Source organism: Nansenia antarctica, assembly GCF_963989245.1.
Source record: "Nansenia antarctica genome assembly, chromosome: 6".
NCBI classification, from domain to species: Eukaryota; Metazoa; Chordata; class Actinopteri; order Argentiniformes; family Microstomatidae; genus Nansenia; species Nansenia antarctica.
The window spans coordinates 43,994,487-44,018,351 of NC_137676.1; the positions used below are offsets into that span (position 1 = coordinate 43,994,487).

At 42.2% G+C, this 23,865-nt stretch overlaps 3 protein-coding genes across 3 annotated transcripts in view; all 3 read right to left on the reverse strand.

The window, feature by feature from the left end:
- Nucleotides 1-887: 887 nt before the first annotated feature.
- tmem51a (transmembrane protein 51a) lies at nucleotides 888-1,961 on the reverse strand (the record flags this gene model as incomplete). The annotated part of the gene is made up of 2 exons (XM_080534527.1): nucleotides 888-1,329; nucleotides 1,570-1,961. 2 exons carry the CDS (start codon nucleotides 1,959-1,961, stop codon nucleotides 888-890), a joined length of 834 nt encoding a protein of 277 aa, XP_080390653.1.
- Nucleotides 1,962-7,878: 5,917 nt separating this feature from the next.
- On the reverse strand, nucleotides 7,879-10,896 carry LOC308161259 (kazrin-A-like). Its single transcript, XM_080535248.1, has 3 exons — nucleotides 10,284-10,896; nucleotides 9,503-9,644; nucleotides 7,879-9,217 (listed from the first exon to the last, which is right to left on the reverse strand). The coding sequence occupies exons 1-3, from the start codon at nucleotides 10,484-10,486 to the stop codon at nucleotides 9,059-9,061; spliced, it is 504 nt and encodes a 167-aa protein (XP_080391374.1). The 5' UTR covers nucleotides 10,487-10,896; the 3' UTR covers nucleotides 7,879-9,058.
- Nucleotides 10,897-20,927: 10,031 nt separating this feature from the next.
- The window catches only part of kazna (kazrin, periplakin interacting protein a), a gene marked incomplete at its 5' end in the record, with an annotated part of 180,355 nt that continues 177,417 nt past the window's right edge, over nucleotides 20,928-23,865 (reverse strand). Inside the window, 3 exons of the mRNA XM_080535245.1 lie at nucleotides 20,928-22,660; nucleotides 23,183-23,319; nucleotides 23,586-23,778. Coding sequence (XP_080391371.1) covers nucleotides 22,490-22,660; nucleotides 23,183-23,319; nucleotides 23,586-23,778 — 501 coding nt within the window. The 3' untranslated portion in view covers nucleotides 20,928-22,489. The remainder of the gene's footprint in view (nucleotides 22,661-23,182; nucleotides 23,320-23,585; nucleotides 23,779-23,865) is intronic.

Consider the following 23,865-nt stretch of genomic DNA (forward strand, 5'->3'; position numbering starts at 1 on the left):
TCATAATCACAAATAAACATTAATCACATGGTGATCTCAGCACTGCTGTCTTCTTGCTCCTTTACACAAAAAGGGGTCAAACCCTGATCACCTCCAGTTTTTGCTCCCTCCTTCCTCTGAGTTCATTCTCTGCATACCGGTACTCTAAATGAAAACATTGAGGCCAGTCAAGGAGTGCCAGCTAGTGCAGTAGTTGGAGTGGTGAGTGAGCAATGGGTGCCATTATCTGTGTCCAGCTGCTCTATCAGAGTCCCTCTTGTGCTCTCCTCTATTGAGCAAAAAACAGCCAGGGATAGGAGTTTGGGACTACACTACCGCCTTTACAACCCAACCCATTTCACCATGGCTACAGGGCAAAGGCTCCCAGCTATTCACAAGCCTTCCTCTCTCTCTGAAACATTCTCTATTGATGACGGGAACAGACCACAGAGACTGAGTTGTCAAGTAAGGGCAATGATTCAGTCATCAATAATGCATCTCCTGGAATGTGTGGATTGGAGTTCTAAGTGATTAATAATAATACTTTTAGCTGACGATGTTACTTGAAACGGTATCAGACATATGAACAGTAAAAAGTATAGTCAAGCTAAAAACTGCTACTTTCATTAAAAGCTGACATTTGGCTGAGTGCTTACATCCATCATACATACAGTACTGCTCCTCTTTTGAACTAAGCTTCTGTATCATGGAAAGGGTTAGGCCTCCATGTCCTTGGAATCACAGTTGGTAAGAGTGTCCTCTGTCCAGCCACATTATGAACATTCAGGCAGGTAGGCATGACAAGTGCCATTGAGAATATTTTACCTGGGACACATGACAAGTGCCATTTCATTAGTCACACACATTCCAGCAGCTGCACTTCTCAGCTTTGACACCAGATGGCAGACTCAGAGCTGGGGCACCTTGTCCTCGTATTGTGGTGGTGGAGTGAGTGGCTCAATACTGAACCCTCCTGGTGGCTGAGAGTTATCCTCATTTTTCATATGCAACTTCTCAGATTTAATCCTCCGAATCTTGAGGGGCAGTAGTTTGCGACCTGTTTTCCCAGGCCGGCGATTGGATGCAGAACCAGTAGCAGCAGTAGCAGCAGCAGCAGGGCCAGCACTAGCCGAGATGGGATTGGTTGAAGCGGGACCCAGTTGGGACCTGGCAGGGACGACCTCTGACCCCTCAACCTCGTACTGTACCCCGTCCACCTCTGCCAGGTCATCGTAAGAAGGCAGTTGGGAGGAGCTGTGGCGGAGGTTGCTCTGACGTACCGGGTAATTCCCGCTGCCCACTGCCTCTTCATAGCTGGGCACGTTGTACCTTTGGGCTCGCTCCTCAGCCCTGTAAATATACATATGTATTATTGGGCCATTTCTGGGCATTTTGGTTGCAGCATAAGAACAGGTCTGATTTGTATGACCAATACACCAAACCAGACATATTTTACAATATAAGTAGATATTTTGTATGTAGGGTTGGGGCAGAAAGGATTTTTAAAATGTATTTATTTTAATTATATTTACTAAATGTCAAAGCTGATCTACCCTTAAAAAAACTAAGCTAAAGTAGTGTTGCACTTACGTCTCTCCGGCCTCCACCTCGCTGTCTGCTCCTCCACCCACCCCATTCTGGGCCTCCTGGAGCCTCTGCTGCTCCCTTTGCTTGTTCCTCATCCCCAGGCACAAAGACAGAAGCAGCATGGTCACACCAGCCCCCACCAACACAAATGCCACAGAAGAGGCCCTACTCCGGTTGTCCGGTCTCCCTCCTCCGGACCCACTGCTATTATTTCCCGCCGACTCCGGTGGCACCACGCTCCACACGATCATGACGATGCCCAGGGCCACCAGCCCCACCCCCAGGGCACACAGGGCATACTGGGAGCCAGAGTTTCCACTACTGTTGTTGTGGCTGTTGGTGGTGCCCCCACTTGCTGGAGGGGTCGGGAGGACCTCGTCGTCACCAGAGCGCATTTCTTCCCAAATTCCACCTAGCCTTCAGCCAAGCTGCTCCACTCCTGGGGTCAAAGACTAAAGAGACAGACACTGGGTTAAGGCTTACAACAGGCTTACAGTACCAATGGAAGTGTATGTCGGTAATAGTTGCCATTCCGATGCAGCCCAATAGTAAATCATACCGAGGATGGCACTGAGGTGAGGATTAATGTGTTGACAACTATACCCACTCCACTAATATCAAAGTTTGAAATTATTTTAGCAAAGTCTGTGAGGAAAAATAACTTACACTTATCTTCACAATCACAATGTTGTACCTTTGAACTGGCTTTGTTTTCAAGAGATGACTTCAACTGGAAATCTATATGCTCAATTATACATTTCCTTTCCTACGGTAGTGAATCTCTGTAAAGGTGCTGCCTCCCAGCAGCTTCTGTCCCCTTAAGAGCACTAGCACCTAAAGAGACAGAGAACACCCTGCCTTTATTATATTATGGTGAACTTTTTATAACAACATTTTACAGCAGACATACTGTAACACTCCCATAACAGACACTAGTTGCACAATATAACACTCTTTAGTACAAGGACGATAAGGCAATTCATGTCATCATATAGTGAATTCTGAGAAAGTATGTTCATTGGTTGACTTCACTGGCTTTAGTTTCCTGTGTCTTCACGCCAGTAAAACTGTTGCTCATAGTAATTGAGTCATTTTGCAACAAATGAGTCACCAGACACCAGTTGGGAAATTCCGCAGCCTCATGTCTCACTTTAAACATACTGTAAATACTAAGATTATGACCAGTTTATTAATTGTATAGTGAAGTGTAAAAGTCTAGGCTAATCTAGAATAATGTAGCTACTGCCTACAATACATGCACTTTTTACAACACTGTGGGGATGTCCTTGATGATTCTTCAGCAGCAATAGACATATCTGAGTCTTATTATAACAGTATCACAGTCATTAAGCAATTCTCCCTTAAAACACTGATACCGACAATCTGACTGATTACTGCTTACTAGGGCCAACATGTCAGCAGAGGAATACCTTTGTGCACATGCCTGTACTTGCTTAAGAGAGAAGAGAGAAGGAGAAGGAGATATTAAGGGACAGCTCAGAAGGACCTCAAGGAAACCCTCCTTGGATACTGAATCTTACCCTCATTCACAAGAATGTGAGGTATGACGACAACAACAAAAACCCACCCACACACCCACCTCTATGACACCTAATAGTTCAGTAACAGTTGGGTTCCTTTTAGGGGCAGGAAAAACATGCAAAGATCTTAAACTGTAATACATACTGTATACGTGTAACCCAAAGTTCCCAAAAAGTTTAGTGTGTTTAGTATCATCCTGCTAATGACATGAGTCATGATTAGGCTAGTGCAATAATTAATAATAATAAATCATGAGCCTTGTTATCTCCACATCCATATTGGGTTTACAGTCCACTTAGAGCAAAGTGTAGGCTATGCCTAATGTTTACAATTCGGTCATCACCATCAGAACTGTTAAAAACATAGAAAAACGTTGAATGTTACAGTCAAGGATCTTCAGGATAGGCTTAGCCTGCACAGGACAGGCTATGCATGCAATCTATGGGTCGGGAAATTGACTGTATGTGGCAAGAGGATTCTGTTTATGCCAACTAAATGTGTCCTTTGCTTTGCCGCATTGTTTAATTTGTTCTGCTTTTTACAAGGGCATTTTGTTTCGGCGGTTGTGAGGAAGCGTCATTGTAACCATATTGTTGTATCTTCTTCTAAAGTTGAGTACTATCATTTTGTATCAACAGTTGAGTCCCGCTGGAGGCTAATGATATGAAACCAGCACTGACTGGGCATTGGCCACAGAAGCCTACTCAATGTTTTGTTGACCCACTGAAGTTGTATGTATAGTCAGTGGTGTAGTCTAGTTTTTTCTAGTGGGTATACTGTGATTTTGCCCTCCCAGTCAGAGCGACACCTGTCCCGTAGCGACACCCCATAAGCACCACCACACTCACTTATGCATACAGTATGCATCTACACCGGTGTTTGCTGCCTTGGGGGGGGGGGGGTGGCATGGACTGTACTTGTACATCAAGCTGCCTCACGCTACAGAAACAGGAGATAGGCTCCTGCCCTATGGGCCGTTAGGCTCCAGAACCATCGGTTCTCAAGGCTACTTACTTATGTGGTCTTGACTACCTGTCCACTTTCTCACCTGGTTCTTGCTCTCTCTCTCTGGTGTGCCGACACCATCCTGCTCTCTCCTTCTCTCCCTCCCTATCCTCCTCTCTCCCTCTTTTGCTGTCAACCAAAAGGCAAACATAACAACCAGAGTATTTATAATTTAATAAGAGGTATACATTGAATTCATATCAAATCATAACATAATTCTAATTGAATATTGGGTTGCTGTGGGCAATGCAGTCAGATACTGTCTTTACTTACTCTCTCACCTGTAAGAAAATCGTATGTCCAACTACAAAAAACAGACATTTCCAATGAGTGAGGGTTTGTTCCAATGCTTCAATCCACTGTCCATGTACTGTAAATATACCATTATGGTATTACCATAAAGCCCAATTCTAGCAGAATAAGAAAGATTGTATATCTACTTTAAGTAAAATAATAAAGTGCCTTCAGTTAGCTCTTTAGCTGGCATGTGTGCAGCAGACTAGCTCATCTAATCACCTCTGAGCTAGCTAGCTTGCTAGTTCTTTGACACTATTATTCACACCATGAAACTATAATCAGACACTTTCTAATCACAATAATAACGACTAATTTGAACCAACTTTCTCTGTCAGAACACAGTAATTATATTTGCTAACGTTTCAACTTGCTTACTTTCTTCTGCAGAGCTTTCACCCTGCAAAAACTCTCTCGCGTCGCACGCGCACACAAAACAAACCAAAAGCATTCTCCAGCGGCACGAAGCTGTGTGTGGAGGTCTGGCCCGCCCGCGAATTTGCGAAACCTAGGATGGTAAGGGGAGGCAGGGCAATACCGCTACCTGATTGGTTGGCGAAGCACTCCATCATTGGCTGCCTCCCCCTACCATCCTAGGTTTCGCAAATTCGCGGCCCGCCCACCCCAAGGCTCTGTAGGGGAAATACTGAGACTAGCATTCTGAACGACTGGTTATGCGATAACAAACATGTCAGAAAGTTCGAAGTAAGTGCTTCGTAACACAGACGGGGTGAATTTTATGAATGAAAGTGAAAGTTCTGTCACAAAACGACGTTACGTATCCTCGCGCATTTTCTAGTGGGTATACGCAAATCCTTGTCCTTTCCTAGTGGGTATACGGCGTAGTCCTGCGTATCACGTAGACTACACCACTGTGTATAGTTTGTATACTATCGGCTACTGGATGTAATCCATTGCACAAACCAGAACGGCTGTGCCCCATTGAACTGGATAGCGGAAAAAAAGACCTTCATCGTTCCATGGAGGGCTATGGGGATGAACATGTTTCAGATGAGCTAATTTAGTCCGATAGCACAGCGGCAGCACGAGCACTTTTCAGCTACATTATATCCTCCCGCGCCGGCTACAATTACATTGACAATCACAAAACAAATAAACAGTTTTATCCGCAAAAAAGAGAGAAAAATATTCGAACTTCAGCCCAGGTAATACAGTGGGTTACTGACTACTGCTACTGAAATGCCACGGCCTTACCTTTGCATTCTTGACAAAGTCCGAGATAGGGCGACTAATACATTACAAACAGTGTTTGAATTTTTTCGAAGTTGATGTCAGAATTTTGGCTTTCAAATTCCACTTATTGCATGTTAAAATTCGCGAACCAGGAACTTTCTCCAGTGGACAGACGAAAGAAAAAAAAAGTTGTAACATCGTTCCACTCCCATTTCAGCGTTAACCCTTTCGCTCGAGGCTAGTGTCGTGTCTACTGAATCTGGTTGAATACTAGGAGGTGGAATGACCAAAACAATAAGTCAAGTGAGAAATCTTATCGACACACCGTTCCTAAAAAACTAAAAAATATTCATACTTTGTGTTTAGCTGATCGTGCACTCTCATATTACAAACATACACACTTTACCTTCTGGAAAACAAAGGCACACATTTGAGCAGAAATTGGAGAGAACATAATGCAAGCATCTCTGAAGGGAACAATTGTTAACATGTTGTTCTCTTACATCAGCATTCTGCATCAAGTTCAGTCAGACATCTATTTTGCAGATGACATCATGATAAAAGTACACATTGCGGCACTGCCAGAGTGCATTGCATAACAAAAAAAAAGTATGACTTACCACCATGCTTAGCCTATGTATATTGGGCCTACATGCTTTATGTCACAATTCAAAACATACCACATATTGCATCATTTTTTTTTATATTACAATTTCCACAACAATCTTTGACCGTACAGTCAAGTGAATTGAACCTATACGCAAATAGGATAACCAGATAATCTGATAAACAAAACATTAAAACAGTGTACATACATGTATCCTTTGTAACAGCTAACTTATTTTTGCTCATCAGCACTTCCTTACTGCAGATCAATCAATCTCAATCACTGTCCATTTTCATGTGAACAAATGGGAATATACTAAGATAACCATCAAGGCACTGACAGTCTGATAGCTTGCAAAATGATGGGCTATTGTTCCAAACAGGTTTGTGCATGCCAACTATAAAGAGGAAGAAAAAGGTCATATAATTTGGTTTATTAAAAAGGAACCCAACTCAGGGTGTGTGTGTATGTGTGTGTAAATGGACTGACTTAAGCACCTTATTCCAAAGCACTTTACAATGGCCTCTCATTCACACACCAATGGCAGCAAGCTACAGGCCCGCTCATTGGGAGCGATTTGGGGTTCAGTGTCTTGCCTAAGAACACCTCGACATGTGGCCAGCCGGGGTTTGAACCGCCAATCTGCCAACCTTGCAATCATTAGACGCCGGCTCTACCTCCCGCGCCACAGCCACCCTTGTGCGTGTGTTCGAGAAAATTGTCATTGGATTGTTCCTCGTGGCTCGTAGAACGTCCATAATTGTAAAGATTTCGCATTTCCCAATGTCTATCAAACATAACCCTTGAACTTGAATACAGAGGGAGAGTAGACTTGTTGTCACCGTGGCCGCCCATGCTAAAGAGAGACATCCTGGATCATTTGAGCTGCCATGATAGCCAACACAGAATTACAAAAACATCAGTCTATAAACTAGTAAAAAAAAAAAAAAAAGACCTATATTGTAGGCCTACTGTTGAACTAGGAGCATTAGAGCCTCCTTTTCCGCAGGGGTTTCCTCCACTCAAACAATACCTCACACAATACCTCTTGTTTTTGTTCCTGTTCCTGTTGTTATGCTGTCTAGAGGCACTCAGACGGGAGCAGCCAGGGGTGTTATTACTCTTGACATGCAGCAGGCTTTTTCTAGTAGAGAAATATGCCCAGAATCTCTGGGCTCGATTCCTAGTTTATGCCCCAGATCAAATGAGATCTATTTAATCGCTGCACGCAGCCTAGAACAGTATTGAAGTTATTGAAGGTATTGAAGTTGATCTTTATTTTACAGTTCACCTTCTCTACCCCATGTATGTGTAAAATGTACATCTAATACTTAGAGTAGTGTACTATTTCTAAGTACACTAAGTTAGCCTTGTGCGAGCCAGAATAGCCCATAGGGCAGGAGCCTACAGTATCTTGTTTCTGTAGCCTGAGGCAGCTTGATGTATTGCTTGATGTAAGTATACCCCCTGGACAGGACACCAAGCACAAAAGAAAATGTTGAGACTAAGTGAATAATATTCTCACCTCACCCGCACTTGGTAGTACTAATCAGCATTTACTGTAGCTATTCAATTGCTCCACAGAAAATGTCTGGGTTATTTCTGATATACCTGAGAACAAAGCAGACATCCCATAATGATTAACCCACTTTATTAGTCAAAGAGTCGGAGCCAAAGAAGGTTTGGCCCCCATGATTCAGCACAGACAAGTTCACAGCAGTCGGACAGAGGTTGTCTCTGTTTGGGGGTGCGTCATTCCAGTGGAACCAGGTGAGGCAGTCATCCTGAATGAGAAGAGGAAGTGACATCATGTGTGATGAAGGTGAGAGGCAAACATGGGAGCAAGGCGTCTCACAGAGCACTACAATCAGGGATGCTACTGTATGAGAGGTGACTCATTGCATACTGAGAAATCAGTCAACTGTATTCTTGACCATCTCAACTGTTACCTTCCTGCACTCAGCCCCTGCACACTCTCCATGTTACTTCCTGTTGAGGATGAGTGGAACAGGTCAATAACTTCTGAGTCATCTTTATTTATTTATTTGTAGAACCCCCAACCATACTCGAGTTTCCCCCCGTCTGGAGGTCTTCTTCGGAAGAACAATTCTTCATGTAAGGGATTGAGTATAATCTGTGCCATTTTTGCTGATTCTGATTATCTTTAATGTATCAAATGTCATTAGGTTGAGTTAATTTTGTTTAGACACAACAGTGTAAAGTGACAAACAGAAAAGATTATCAAACATACAGAATATTCCAGTAAAACATAGGTTCAAGTTTTTTTTTTTTTTTGTGGAAAATCCTCAGTCATGTTCAAATGGCATCTGAGAGAGTTGTTAAAAAATGGGGATTGGATTAAACATCAAGAAAGATGTGTTATAAAATAGTACTGAATCTTTATACATTTTACTCTTGTTTGCATTGTTCTTTCTTGTTATTTTTATCTTAACCACCAAAGTACCCTGTACACACACACAACCACAAGTCGTTTTCTTTATCTCATCTCACTGAGAAACAAACTGGTCGTCTAATGAAAAAACAAATTGCTGAGTCATTTCCTGCTTTAAAAAAGCTTTGCACATAATGCAAATAGAAAAATAAAAACTGATTTAGTTTGACATCAGTGTCCCCTGAAAAGGTTCAGATTCCACAAATACCAGTGAGTAAACTGTTCTTACACTGGGAAAAATGTTCCATCCCTTCCAAAAAAGTGCATTATGACCAACAAAGGATCATCTATAGAAAAATAAATGTCCCTCGTCCGGTTACCCGCAAAGCACTATGTTCCTGTGCTATACTGTTGATTCAGACATCAGGAGACGTCGGTGACGTTACATGTTGATGACCTCACACATTGGTGACCTCGATGCCTGAGTAGCTGTGGATTGGGCTCCTCTCTGTCCTAGGCGGAGTCTCATTGCGAGCCTCTCTCGGCAGGGAGCCATAACTGCTGTGACAACTCAAGTCCCGCCCACCGTGGGCTTTCGGACTGAACCCTAAAGGAGGCTGGGGAAAGGAGAGAAAGAAAAAAGTCAGGTTTGTCCCAATATTCATAAATGTCCTTTGCTCAATAACAACTAATATGAACAGACTTGACAGGTAAAAGACATAGGGTGGAAAAATATCCTGTCCTTTTTCTTATGACGATAATGGAATTAAGAAAAGGAGACAAAGAGAGGAAGCTATTCTATTGTATTTGAGCAAAGCCTAAAATCATCTCTTGGTCAGGTTCTAACTCCTGGTCCTAGTTATGATACAGTGTGTGAAGTGGGGGATCATACTGATGCCCACCTTGACGGCACGTCTGCGGAGGGAGCCCTCGTCGTCCGTGTGACGGCTGGCAGAGCTGGCGGGCCTACCCAGGGAGCTTTGACGCAGGAGTGTGGGCGACGTGCCGTGCCCCAGCCTCTCAGAGTCCTGCTGTAGGCCCAACCTGGGAGACGTTACGGACCGTTATTCATAACACTATTGACATATATTGATTGATTATAAGATGTATTTAACACATAATGAGAGCAAATCTTCCACTGGATCCTAGGGAAAGCAGTTGTTGCTGTTATACAGTAGTAGCCAATGGGGATCCATGTAAACAGCTCAAATTGAACATTCCATTCTACATCTTGTCTGACATAAGACTACAGTATCTTTTTTACTATAGTGATGGGCTTTATATGCCTATCATATACAGCACATAGAGACACACACACACACACACACACACACACACACACACATACACACACACACACACACACACACACACACACACACACAAGATAGACACACACACACACACACACACACACACACACACACACACACACACACACACACACAGTCCACCATGAGGTGAAGGAATGTTCTCTATTTAGCCATCTCAGCACTGATAATGTGCTGCCATGGTGTCTAAATGTACTTGTGGAAGGATGACATCATTATCATATGATCTGCCCTGTTATGCTTCAACAAGAGTCTCCTCTGTCTCTCTATTTAATGTAACTTGAGGGAGTTCTCTCTCTCTCTCTCTCTCTCTCTCTCTCTCTCTCTCTCTCTCTTTCCTCTCTTTCTTCACCTGGCAGAACCGACTAGGATCTTCATCTCCTCAATGAGATGGCGACGAATCATGTGCTTGTTGCTGGGGATTCCCAATGCCGTTGCCATGGAATCAGTGTTGAAGGAGGGGTCGAGCACCATGACAGCACCGTGAACTCCACTGTTCTGGAGACTGTCTGCAAACTCCTGTACAAGGTGGGAAGAGGACCAAATAGTCTTCATATTTTTATTTTTTATTATAACAGATTAGATTCTATGCAAATGCACTCTCAAAGGACTTCTATATGAAAACAAGTGTATATCTGAGATACACAATAACATTCTCCATTCACTGTTGGAAATAAATAGGGGCATAATATCATAATAATTAATTATATTCATTAGTGGGCTTGCTTCAGCAAGTCCAACTATTGTTATTGCTCATACTTATTAGTGGGCTTGCTTCAACAAATCCAATTATTGTTATTGCTCATACTTATTCTTATTATTAGTGGGCTTGCTACAGTTATTTATGTCATTGTCTCAAGAAAACAACGTTTTGTTATCTCGAGATCTTGAGAAAATGATCCCATTATCTTGGGAAAACAACATTGTTGTCTCATGATAATGACATAAATAACTCAAGATCACAAGAAAACAAAGAAAATTAATCACCAGAAAATGTAGTAAAAAATGTATGAATACATGGCCTTTTAGGGCTTTCCAGGTATGCTATTAACTATGCTAGTAACAGAGTAGCTTTCTAGTAAAAGGGGGTAAAATACATTTAGAAAGTGTTTCTTTCATACAAAAATAGTGTATATTTATTTCAGAACCTGTAGAGGAAGACCTCCTCCTTTTCCAGTGAAGTAGTCGCCATCTTGTTGTTTGTCCAGACCCTCCGTCAATTTGATTGGTTTCTTGGCCCAAATAACTACCATTATTTAGTGGTCCACAAATGATGTGTGTGTCTAACCCTCAATAGCAAGGTTTGCTATTCATTACATCCTTTTTTGTTCATACCATTTATACTTTTTCACTGTACTCCATTTTGCCTGAAATCCTGTTCATTCCTATGCCCATTTTCTCTGAATGGGGACATTTCGAATCTATCCACTTTTTCATATTTTAAGCTTGACACCTCAATTAAATGTGTAGACTCTGGCTGCGTTTGTAAATTCGCTCTGAGAGTGCCGGAGTGCACAGTGGGTTCAACGTCATAAAGGGACCAAGTAATTCGATTGGACAAGAGGCATTCCATGAGTGCTGATCAGATTTCCAAAGCGGATTTACGAACGCAGCCACTGTATATATATCTATATAACCTACTCATCTATCGATCTACAGTATCTATCAATCCATCCATCCAACCAACCAACCAGCAAACCAACCAACCAACCATTCATTCATCCATCCACACAACCCACACAACCCACCAATCAAACCATCTTTAACTATTTCCTCTACTAAAATAAAATTCTCACTTTTGTTCAACAACCCAGCAATCTTCCTATATATCGACCAACCTTTTTCTACTAAACCTTTTTCTACCAAAATATGACTTTGCAAGCTCTAAATGTTTGTTCCGGAAGTTCTTTTTCTAGTTCAAACATGTTGCGCACATTAACAAGATACCGTATCAATTCAAACAAGCTTTTTCCCACAGAACCAATTAATCCCTGACTGCCAATATTGACTTGAGGCTATTCAGTTTAAAGCATATTTGATTTTGTATATAATTCGGTATATAACTGTAGTCAATAATTACAGTGATATACTATAAATCAGGGGTCTTCAACCTTTTTCAACCCAAGGACCCCTTGGACGAGAGACAAACAGAACAGGGACCCCCACATGTAATATACATTTTTAAATGTCTCACATTTTAAAGCCTATAATAACTTTTATATTTACTTCATTCACCTTTTCTTTCACCATATTAACCTATTTATATACTGGGTTATTAGCCTATATGTGTTTATGATTGATAAAACGTTCATGCATAATTATGATTGGTTATTATTATTGTTGTTGTTGTTGTTGTTGTTGTTGTTGTTGATGAGGCTTATATTTTCTATTATTATTATTTTTCAACAATGAAACTTTTAGCTTCAGGAAGCCAGGTATGCCTACCTCAGTAAGATGACTGGCCCTGGTTGGTGGTACACAGCTTGTCTATTCTGGGGGAGATGGAGGTTGTCAGGCAGAGCATCATGTCATCCTCAGACTGCTGTCTGGAACGGTATTTGCTCTTCAGGTAGGTGAGGGAGGAGAATCCACTTTCACAAAGATAAGTTGTTGCAAAAGGCAAGAGGCTCATTGAGAACTGTGTGAGAGGCTGTGACTCGTACACATTATTGTGTGTACTGTCTGTGGTTAGGTCGATCAGCTGATCTTCCTCAGCGGCTGTCAGGTTTAGGCGTCGGATGCATTGTCTTTGCATGGAAACCGTATCCATGTCTTGTGCTTTCTCCAAGACTCAGTCTCAGAAAAGTACTTCTCAAATTGACTTTCGAGTGCCTCCAAGTGATCAACAATTGCGCATTTCACGTCAGGCGAGGGCACCGCGGAATCCGCGGAAATGCATTGAAATGCGCAGCCAGCTCCGCGCGGTAGCAGAATCTCGTGGATAGCTGTGCGTAATTCAAAGACGCGCGCCAATACTGATCCACGGGAAAGCCATCTGACCTCGGAATGGTAAAGGAGCGCGTTATAGCGGCGCATAGAGAAGCAAAGAGGCGGGTTTGTTATTATCAAACTAACTAAATTAGTAACGTTATGCTAGTTATTAATTAACGTTAATTTCGCAATGAAGACCGAACTGCAGCGTTTTAGCCAACACCTAGCTTGCTAGACAGGTGTTTTGTTTTTTTCTTTCAGCTGACGTTATGTGAGACTCTAGAATCATGGGCATCATTTATTTTGTAAATAGTTTTTGTCAAAAGTAGCTTATTATTGCCTATTAATGCTTGTACTTTACTCAATATCATTTGTTATATTTTTTAATTCTCACTGATTATTTTGGTGAAAAATGTCATGTATTATGACAAAAATTGGCGGACCCCCTACAGTACCTCTGCGGACCCCCTAAGGGTCGCGGACCCCCGGTTGAAGACCACTGCTATAAATAAAGGCTTTGGACAACAATACATTGAGCAATGTCTTGCCTCACTTTACAGTAACCACATAGATGACTAGCTACTCAGAATAGCATACAAATGTCCTCCCATTAGCTTTCTCTAGAGACATGGACAGGCTGGGATGGTGTTAATCAACTAGACTCCATTTTCCATACCATTCCAGCTTTAACTCTTACTGTACCAGTCCACATTCTGTCTGAAGTACTAATGCTCTGGGAAATATTTATATGAGCAGACTTGGAATAGACAACTCTGTTTCAAAGCATATTTTTGTATTATACAAAGAATTAGGAACATTTGAAATTGTCGGATATCCCCATAGACTAACACATTTTAAACATATTGTGTTATTGTAATGTACAGTATGTGTACAGTCTCACCTTTAGGTCAATGTCTCGGACCCACTTTATGACACGATGACACGTCCATACCACAGGATCTGTGTTCTGATGTTCACACTGAGCGCGTCGTGCCTGAAGAGCCTGGAAGGTTGAAACACACACACACACACACACACACACACACACGTTACTATGCATTGTTAACATGTGTGTGCATGGATAAAGATCACTTCCTTGGAACCCACCTCCTTGTCAAAGCTGAGCATGTGCAGCAGATCGATGCCCAACAGCAAGCTGACCTGGTGGGCCTTCTTGGTGATGTTGAGGAACCTCTCCAAGTCCCGGCGCGTCAAAGAGTTGAGCACACGCCCGTCCACCAGGTGTGTGTGGAAGCCCTGGGAATACTGGGAAAGCCCCACATCACTCAGCCAGGCCTTGGCCACCCAGTGGTGGTCCATGTCTGCAGCCTTGGACAATCTACATTTGATTAGATAAGTAATAATTAAACAAACATAAATAATAAATAAACATTTGGAATCTCAAAATGTTTGCTGATTAAAGGAGCAGTTCCAAACAACAACTTAATAATAATATAACCTCCCGAAATGGAATTGCAGTGTGTTACACGTGTTACAAGTGCTATCCATCTCCTCTGCAATATTCTGCTAAATGTATATTTTATGTGTATACTTTTCTTGCCCTAAATGTATACAATTCTTTTTATGCCTCTTGTATTTTGTTTTTATATTCTATATGTCTTCTTATATGCACCCTAAATGGAGCCGCCGAAAGTATCTCACACGATTGTACTTGTATAACCGGAGTGACAAATAAACATCTTGTATCTTGTCACTGTTAGTCAAGTAGCTTAATTTAATAATTTAATTTTAAATAATGTTGCCATTTAGCAGACGCTTTTATCCAAAGCGACTTACAATTACGAATTACAGGGACATTCCCCCTGGAGTAACTGAGGGCTAAGTGCCTTACCCAAGGGCACACTAGTAGTGGTGTGGTTTCAGGCGGGATTTGAACTCACAACCTTCTGATCACAAGTCCAACTCACTATCCACTAGACCACCACTACCCCAGTGGTTGTGTTCATGTGTGACCAGCAGATAATAGCAAATTACAATAAAAAAATCTGGTGTTATTTTAATAAGTCTCTTGAGATTTATTTAAAAATAAGCCTGTATTTCTCTTTAGCGACGTTGATGGAAAATGTCCTGTTTCCATAGTGTGAGGCGGCTTGATGCACAAGTACACCCCCTGGACATGACACTGGTATGTCACAAGGTGTTAACCCAAATCATCCAACCCTTAATGCTGAGTGCCAATGCTGGGTACCATTTTTATAGTCTTTGGTATGACTCGGCCGGGGATTGAATTCACAACCTCCCACTCTCAGGGCGGACACTCTAACTCACTCAAGGCCACTGAGCTGGTAGGTGTGTTCATGAGTCAGATGTTATATCCATTACAAATTAATATACAGTATGTACTTTGTTTGGTAATGACTGGACTTTAGTATCTCACCCCTTCCCGTTCTCAGCATCCCTGTAGTCCTCTATGGCCAGGCGGAGCTTCCTGCGGTGCATAGAGCTGTTGACTCCTAACCCCAGCTCCACGTCCTCATCTGTTAGTCCCAGCAGCACCTGTACAGGGCCCCAACCACACTGCTTGCCTTACACTGTCATGTCATGTCGACACACAGGAGATTTGAAATAGCCATTTGGGATTAAATTGTTGTTGGTGTTCCTGTTACGCTCAATAGAAACATTTTGCAAGTAAAAAATGCCAAATGAGTATGACTTGTTACTTACTATATAGTGCATGGTTTAAGCCACATATATTACAGTTTGGTTCATACCTTCCCACTCTTGACATTGTCCGAGCAGGTGCGGATATACATGGGCATCGCCATGACAACCTCCAGCCACGCCTGCACGGTACCCGCCCTCCACAGCGACATGGGCATGGTCCGTGCAAGCTCCACCTGCTGGAGGCGGTCCAACTGATCCTCCCCGTCGGATAGGCTGAGACTGAGGCGGGTAGGGCTTGAGAGACTGTCTGAGTCTGGATAGGTGGGCGAGGGGGGAGAGATATAAGTAGGGGGTTTGAAGGTGGGGCGGTGGCACTTTGTATTGTGTGTAACCAAGGAACAAAACTAGTCTATGTATAAAATTAGACTACTATAAAAACAAGGCAGTCAGCTCTTTCTCTACTGCTTGGCTCTTATTGATGAGACAAAGGAGCTATTAATGACACTGAGACAACACTTTGGCCTCATGACAGCTTTAGTGCGAACCCAGGGGGGTATTCCATCAACGTTGCTTAAGGGAAATCCAGGCTTATTCTGATAAATCTCACAAGATTATCAAAAATAAGCCTGGATTTTCCTTTAGCAATGTTGATGGAATACCCCCAAGGACTCAAGACAGTTTGTAAACAAACTTTATCACCAGTGTCAAACAAAGTTATTAACTATGTATAAAGTCTGTCAAACAAGCAGCTGTTAAACACAGTTCGACAATTAGAAGTTAATTGGACACACTGTCAATATTATCCTGCAAGAACAGATGCTTGATAACAGAGGGGGTCAGCCATCTAAAATACCATAATGTAGCTACTGTTATAATGAAGGTGATTACTTAGTAAATGTAAATGTGTAAGTAAACACTGTCCTGGGAATGTTTTATTATGACTAACCATGTCAATACTTGGATAAAGAAACATACATCACAACAATTATGATCACATTTCATAGGTCTTGTTTGAGCCACGGTTAACATTTACCAGCAGGTGGCAGTCTAAGGCTTTCTTTGCAGGAACTGTAACTTACTGTAACTTTAATTACATTTCCCACTACTTTTTACATTGGTGTAAAGGTTATTATAAAATATTTGAATGTCCTGTTTCATTGGGTTGTCGTTTCTTCAGATTTTTTTTTCTCTCTGCCTATCTATTAGGCTTAAGCAGGCACCATCTGGATAAACGATGACGATGATGATGCTGATGATGATGACGACAGTGATGACGACAACGACGACGACGATGATGATGAATGATTACATTTGACCATTGTGCTTTAAATAGTTTTGTTAAATGGTCCACTCAACCACATACCCTAAGCTCTTTTCACTCCTGCTGGGAAATTGCTTGCATTATAGGATATATACTCACAGTACATTGTGAATACGAGCTTAGTTATGTCCCAAGGTACGGACATGTAATGAGACAATGTCCTGCTGGTTTCTTAAAAGGCCCCTCACTCTCTATTGCTGCTTTGCTTCCACACGTATCTCGTTGGAACAATAAAGATATGCAAACAGGGAAACACAAACCCTGTAGTCTATCAGCACAGAACAGGTGTTTTGAATCTCAGTGGGTGTTTGGCAGCATAGAACAACAGATAGCCTATTCATTCTGCCAGTGCTTTTCTTCACCATCACTCAGGTCTTTCTTCTTCTGTTTTTCCCTGTTGTGTCTATAGAAACAACAACCCCGGAGGCTTCAGTAGCTAGCCAGGAATAATTGAGATTTGGGGGAATAAATTCACAACATCCAGAGGTGGCATAGTCATTGTAGTGTTTGACGCTTGTAAACAGCCTCCTAATGGGTCAGGGAAAGTTCAAATTGGAAGTTTCACTAAACTTCAGCAGACACTTTTACAGTTTCAGCTCCAGGAGTGGCTTGAACTAAATGTGTTCATTGGCTATGTATCCTTCCCATTGGAATGTGGAGTGTGTGTTTAAGTGAGTTTCTAAGAGGAGCAGTAGAGCGAGTGTCTGTTGGGACCACATTACGGTCCAGATGGCTGCTTCAGTTTAACGAACATGGAGGAGAGCCAAAGAGGACACTACCACCACTACAAACTCAAACCAACAGTCCTGAGAATTCAAACATCCAAAGAATGACCATTTAAAGAGCAACCGGTTGCCCTGGAGACCGGAGAGTCTGTCGGTGCAGTGGAGCAGTTTGTGCATGACATTAAGAACATTTTCCTATGAGAACCTCATAGGTCCCTAGTCCCTCACATTTTGTGGTTCTAAAGACTCATCAGGAGAGGGCAGAAAACTGTTTTAAAACAGTCACAGTAACTTTTAGTCTGGGTAGTGTGGATGACCATAGGAAAGACATCAAATAGCCTTTCAGACAAAATATTCCCCCTGGAAATGTGGCATACATACGTATATCCATTGTCCTTTCATCTACAGTAGATTAACGTGTGTTATTGAAAATAAAATAAAAACGCAAGGCAATGCATGACAATTACATCACTTGAGGTGCTTGGGGTTACATTCTGTGGTGTATCAAAATTCAAACATTGGTGAACTTGAAGCAGGGCTGGAATCGAAATGGGCATTTCCTTAATGTTGTCAGTAGGAGTCTACACACACAGTCTGCAACCCAGCACTGATTTTGGAAGGTGAATGTGATTTGGTTATACCAATGGACATTTGTTACATATTGTGCCTCCTGGGTTACATGACAGTGATGAGAGTCCTGGGAGGGTCAGACAGAGGGGGCGGGGGCAGTATTATAGAGGTTAGTGGTCAGGGGAGTGTGTTATTGACACTGTTGCTCACATGTGGGCTGTGTTCCAACAATCTCAAAGGACTTCATTTCCTCGTCTCCTCTCCTTCATATACACTGATCCGAAAGGCTTTGATAAATGACAGCAACGTCAAAGTTTTGACCAAGAGTAGGGTGAGGAGTTTTCCGTCACCACATGACCTGACCAAGAAAAATTGCTGGTCCTATTCATGAGCTAAAGGAGTGGAGGAGAGGAATCTGTTTAAGAGAGTTGGGACATGGCCCTGCCACAGATGGACTTGCTGGCTGAGGGAAGCTGCCACTCGTGTGGAGAAGATGGCAGCCCCCCAGCATGAGGGGAGGAATTAGGATTAAAGCCATACCACAACAAACAAACAAACACACAAACACAGGGAAGAGAGGACGGCCACATGGAAATTCAGTGTTATTGATTTTATTTTAAAATAATCTTTTGTCATTAAGATCTTTAGCATATTTGTTGACATGCTGTTTAAAATTTCAACTTCACTACCCTCCTGTTCTAAACATAGTCCTGACCGCCTCGATCAACACATATTATTATTTTACTTTAAATAAAACTCTTTAATAGTAATTCAATTTCTGTAACGTTTTCCTCATTTACAAAACGGAAAATGTTTGCAGTGAAATGTAGAATTTTTTTGCAACATAAAATGATATCATGGGCATCTGATATGATGTTGCAGGAGAGATTATAATGTAGATATTTGGTGGGCCCTAGTCATTTATCCAATATATGCTAAATCGACTCATAACACTCTCTAAGCATTCATAAAAGCTTATGTACACAACCACATATTGCCACAAGGTAGGCCTAAGCATTGACATACCAACCTGCGGTTGTTGACATAAGGTTGCTTTGAGTGAGTTGCAAATCTAGGGTCCCTAGACTAAAGTTCTACCCATAATCTTCTCTCTGCTTATGAGGACCTCTCTTTTATGAAGCAGCATGGGTCATTATCATGTGCATTCCTATCACTCTCCATACTGTTACAGCTAAGATGGAAAGTACAGTATGTATGTTAGCCAGCAGTAGCTCATGTTGGGATAGAAAAAACTTTTTTCTGTGAGACAAGGCAGACTGTAAAATAGGTGTCCAAAAGAATAAAAAACTCAATCTAACCGTTTTTATTCCCCCTGGAAAAATGTTATTAACCTTTGGCACCTACTTAATTGCTTTTTCAAGCGACAACTTGAACCCCAAATCTGACTCCTGCTTTTCAGTCTAACAGCGGGGTCATGGGTTAAAGTGTGTGCATTTGTTTCAGTTTGATTAGCCTGGCTAAATCTGGGTTTAACCCCAAGGGCAGCTGCTCATCAGTATTACCGTATTTTCCGGACTATAAGTCGCGGTTTTTTTCATACTTTGGCTGGTCCTGCGACTTATAGTCAGGTGCGACTTATATATCAATAATTCATAATCTCTGACTGACATGAACTGACATACGGTAATCTCTGACTGACATGAACCAAGGAGTAAATCCGCTAGCGCCTCATACACGATAGAATAGCCATTATACTTGACAATGTGGACATTAAACACGACAATGTGGACATTAAACATGATGTTATGGACCTTATACACAATGTTATGGACGTTAGAAACGATATTAAAGTCATTTATTCCTTCCAGAGGCTGTTTAACGTTGCAATGTTGTACCCGCGAGTAGCATTTTGCTACTTCCGGTAGCGCTTCATACGCGATAGAATAGCCATTATACTCGACAATGTGGACATTAAACACGACAATGTGGACATTAAACATGATGTTATGGACCTTATACACAATGTTATGGACGTTAGAAACGATATTAAAGTCATTTATTCCTTCCAGAGGCTGTTTAACGTTGCAATGTTGTACCCGCGAGTAGCATTTTGCTACTTCCGGTAGCGCTTCATACGCGATAGAATAGCCATTATACTCGACAATGTGGACATTAAACACGACAATTTGGACATTAAACATGATGTTATGGACCTTATACACAATGTTATGGACGTTAGAAACGATATTAAAGTCATTTATTCCTTCCAGAGGCTGTTTAACGTTGCAATGTTGTACCTGCGAGTAGCATTTTGCGACTTCCGGTAGCGCTTCATACGCGATAGAATAGCCATTTACTCGACAATGTGGACATTAAACACGACAATGTGGACATTAAACATGATGTTATGGACCTTATACACAATGTTATGGACGTTAGAAACGATATTAAAGTCATTTATTACCTTTTAGAGGCTGTTCAAAGTTTCATTTTTCCTCCGCGAAGCCATGTTGTTAGCCCCGCGCTAGCTAGCGGACTTTACACTCGATAATACAAGTATTCCTTAACCTTTCAGAAGAAGTTTCAACGTGAATTATGTCCTTCCTGGGCTTACAAATCCTCTCATGTCTCTTCACAGTGCCAGACTAGAGTCAAGCTCAACAGGGTCTTCTTTCCCTGCTGATTCCGCCAAGCCCGTTCCCTTGAACCATGCGACTTATAGTCCAGTGCGACTTATATGTGGTTTTTTCCTCTTCATGGCCCATTTTTGGCCTGCTGCGACTTATACTCGGGTGCGACTTATAGTCCGGAAAATACGGTACTTGAATTCTCTCCCCACTCCTCCTCCTCCTCCTCCTCCTCCTTCTCCCTAACGCACACATCATGATATAACCTAAGGCCTAACGACAAACTCTCATTGAACTCTGTTCTCAGTAGACAAGAAAGCAGTAATGATGTGTTACTATACAGTAGCTCTCTGACCATCTAGTGGCCCCTGTGGCTGAAACATGAAATACCGTAGCTCACACACATTAGGAAAATGCACAGAGCACAAGGCCCCTGAATATTCATATGCAGCCAGGGTAACATACAAATTAATTAATTAATAAAGGATTTTTTTCCCCCAATAGACTATGAACCATCCATGAACCAATATCAGCTCTGTATGAAGTTGAACATGATTTGGGTTAGGGTTAGGGTTAAACAATTCTACTTAGAGCCATTTTCATGTCCACTTAGAACAACAATGTTTTCTACCTTGTTTTGAAGCTACAATTACCGTATCGGAATAGTTTCAAGAAAGTTTCAAGAACCAGCACATTTCAGATTTCAATTAATAATTTCCGATTTCCCTCTTCACACTGTGACAATCTTTGCAATTAAAATAGGATTAAAACTCGAGAGCCAGTTTGCTCTCTGGAAGTGGTTGAAACGTGGATTTAATCTCTCTGACCTTTTTGGAAACCCTTGGAATATGAATTTGACTGTGTCTTCTTGATGAGATTTTAAAATCAGACTTCTAATTTTAATTGTTCACCCAAGCCTTTCTTTAAATATTATTTAACAATTAAATGAAAGGAAGTTGACCTAGCCAATGTGCCCATGTCTCAATATCTATGAAAGTCCTAATGCTAAACTAATATCATACCTAATTCCTTTTGACCATAGAGAAAAGTCTCTGCATGATTGAGTTTTGAGAGAAAATAGGTTGCGCAAACCTACTGAGATTTTACTGATGATATGCATTTGTTTATTTTTTTACGTTCAGATTTTTGGATGATATGAGAATGCTAGGGATTTTTGACACCAGATTACAGTCTGCACGTTGCCTCGAGGAAACCACTCTTCAAAGGGGGAGGGACCAAGTAAATGGGGAAAGGACCAAGCAGGACAATGAGGGGGAGTTTAAGTTAAAGAAAGGGGGGAAAATTAATGAAATAAAAAGGCATTCGGGACAAAAAAAGACATTTACAAGCACAAAGTGCACAATGACTGTTATTTACAGATACAGCAGTCCTTCAAGTTTCCAGTTATCGAAAACAAAACTTTCAATTATAAAGACAATTAAAAGAATCAAAACACAGCCACTATTTTTTTTGCTTTCGGCAGATACAATAAACATATCCACACGGAAGGATTCCTCGGCTGTGGTTATACCGTCCACTCTATTTACAGTACTGTACATATACAGATGCAATTTGCTTGTAATGTTTACACTTCAGCGAAGCAAGACACGTCTCAGGCTTCTCTTACATGGCCTTGAACCATGAACACACCACACACACACACACTTTCATGCACCTCACATCCGAACACACGCTCTCACACAAACAAACACACACACACACACACACACACACACACACACACACACACACACACTCTTGGCCACTCAGGTCCACAGACGGACTCTTAGCCACCTGTTTACCAGTCTGCATCCTCCTCTATGTAATAATCGGGAGTTGAAGTACCATCAAACAGGCCTGGGTCCATTGACTTGCGCTGCTTGCCACGGGCGAACACACGCGACAGAGAGCCCAGGCCAATCTTCTCTTTCTTCTTCTTACGCTTCTGGTCCTCCAGATCCTCTAGTGACTGCAGGGAAAAAGACAGAGAGATCAGAGAGGAGGAGATGAAGAGACAAGGAGAACAGGGAGATTATGACACAGCTGCCGAAGTCAGCGGGGGCAGGTGAGAGGGAGGGGGGAGGGAGAAAGGCAGAGAGGACAGGGACAAAGTGATACTGTGAGCCAATCAGGTATGACGATCTCAGTGCAACACTTTTATCTAGTTAACAGAACATTAAGAAATATACTCAAAGAACTGATTTTAGTCGTTAAACTGTTAAACTGTCAACCGTTACAATCTTTTAAACATAACAAACATCTCTCCTCATTCACAACCCAACTCCAAGTAACTGCCTTAAATAAAATAAAAACGTATTAAAACAACACAAAGTACTTTTAAAAGTCACAGTCGGGATCTTCTGGCTAAACTCCTCCCTCGAAACAACAACAGCACAAGAGACACAAACTTTCAGTCGGTTAGAGAAAGAGTAAAATTGTGAAGGAGTTGATTACTTGGAGGGATGTGGCGGTGACTGTGAGCAGCTCTTACATTGCAGAGAGAATGTGTCCGGTGGCGGGGGGAGTTGATGTCGCTGGGGGTGGAGGATCGGTCACCCTCCAGGGCTGAGGCATCCGAGATGATGGAGGGCTGGCGGGAGTGACATGGACTCACCCGCACCGCAGCCACTGGGCAGGAAGGGATGGATGGTGGAAAATAGGTTTCAAAAAGGGTGAGGGATTCAGGGAAAGAGGGATTCAATGCAAGATTCATGAAAGGGTGTAGGTTTTACCTTCCCATTTGTTTACACAAATGATTATCCCACACCCCCCGCCCGAGTGATGCATGTGAGTGTTATTGGTGGAAGTGGGTTAGAGTGGTAGTGTTGGGATCTGTACGTCTGTGTGTGTGTGTGTGCGTGTGTCTGTGTGTGTGTGTGTCTGTGTTGCCCTACCTTGTCTGTCGGTGGGGTGGCCTGTATGAACGTGGTAGAGGGTCTGCTGACTCTGTCTGATGGCTGCGGTAAGGGGCAGGTCCGCATGCATTACCCACTCCTGGTTGTTGCCGTTGATGACCGCTTCTGTGGGCATGGCCAGAGAGTGGCGCTTGGGCACATCCTTGGTCAGGGTTGCTAAGGACTGTTTCGCCTTAGGAAGGCAGACACACATACACACACATGCACACGCACAAACACACACACACACACACACACACACACACACACACAGAAACAC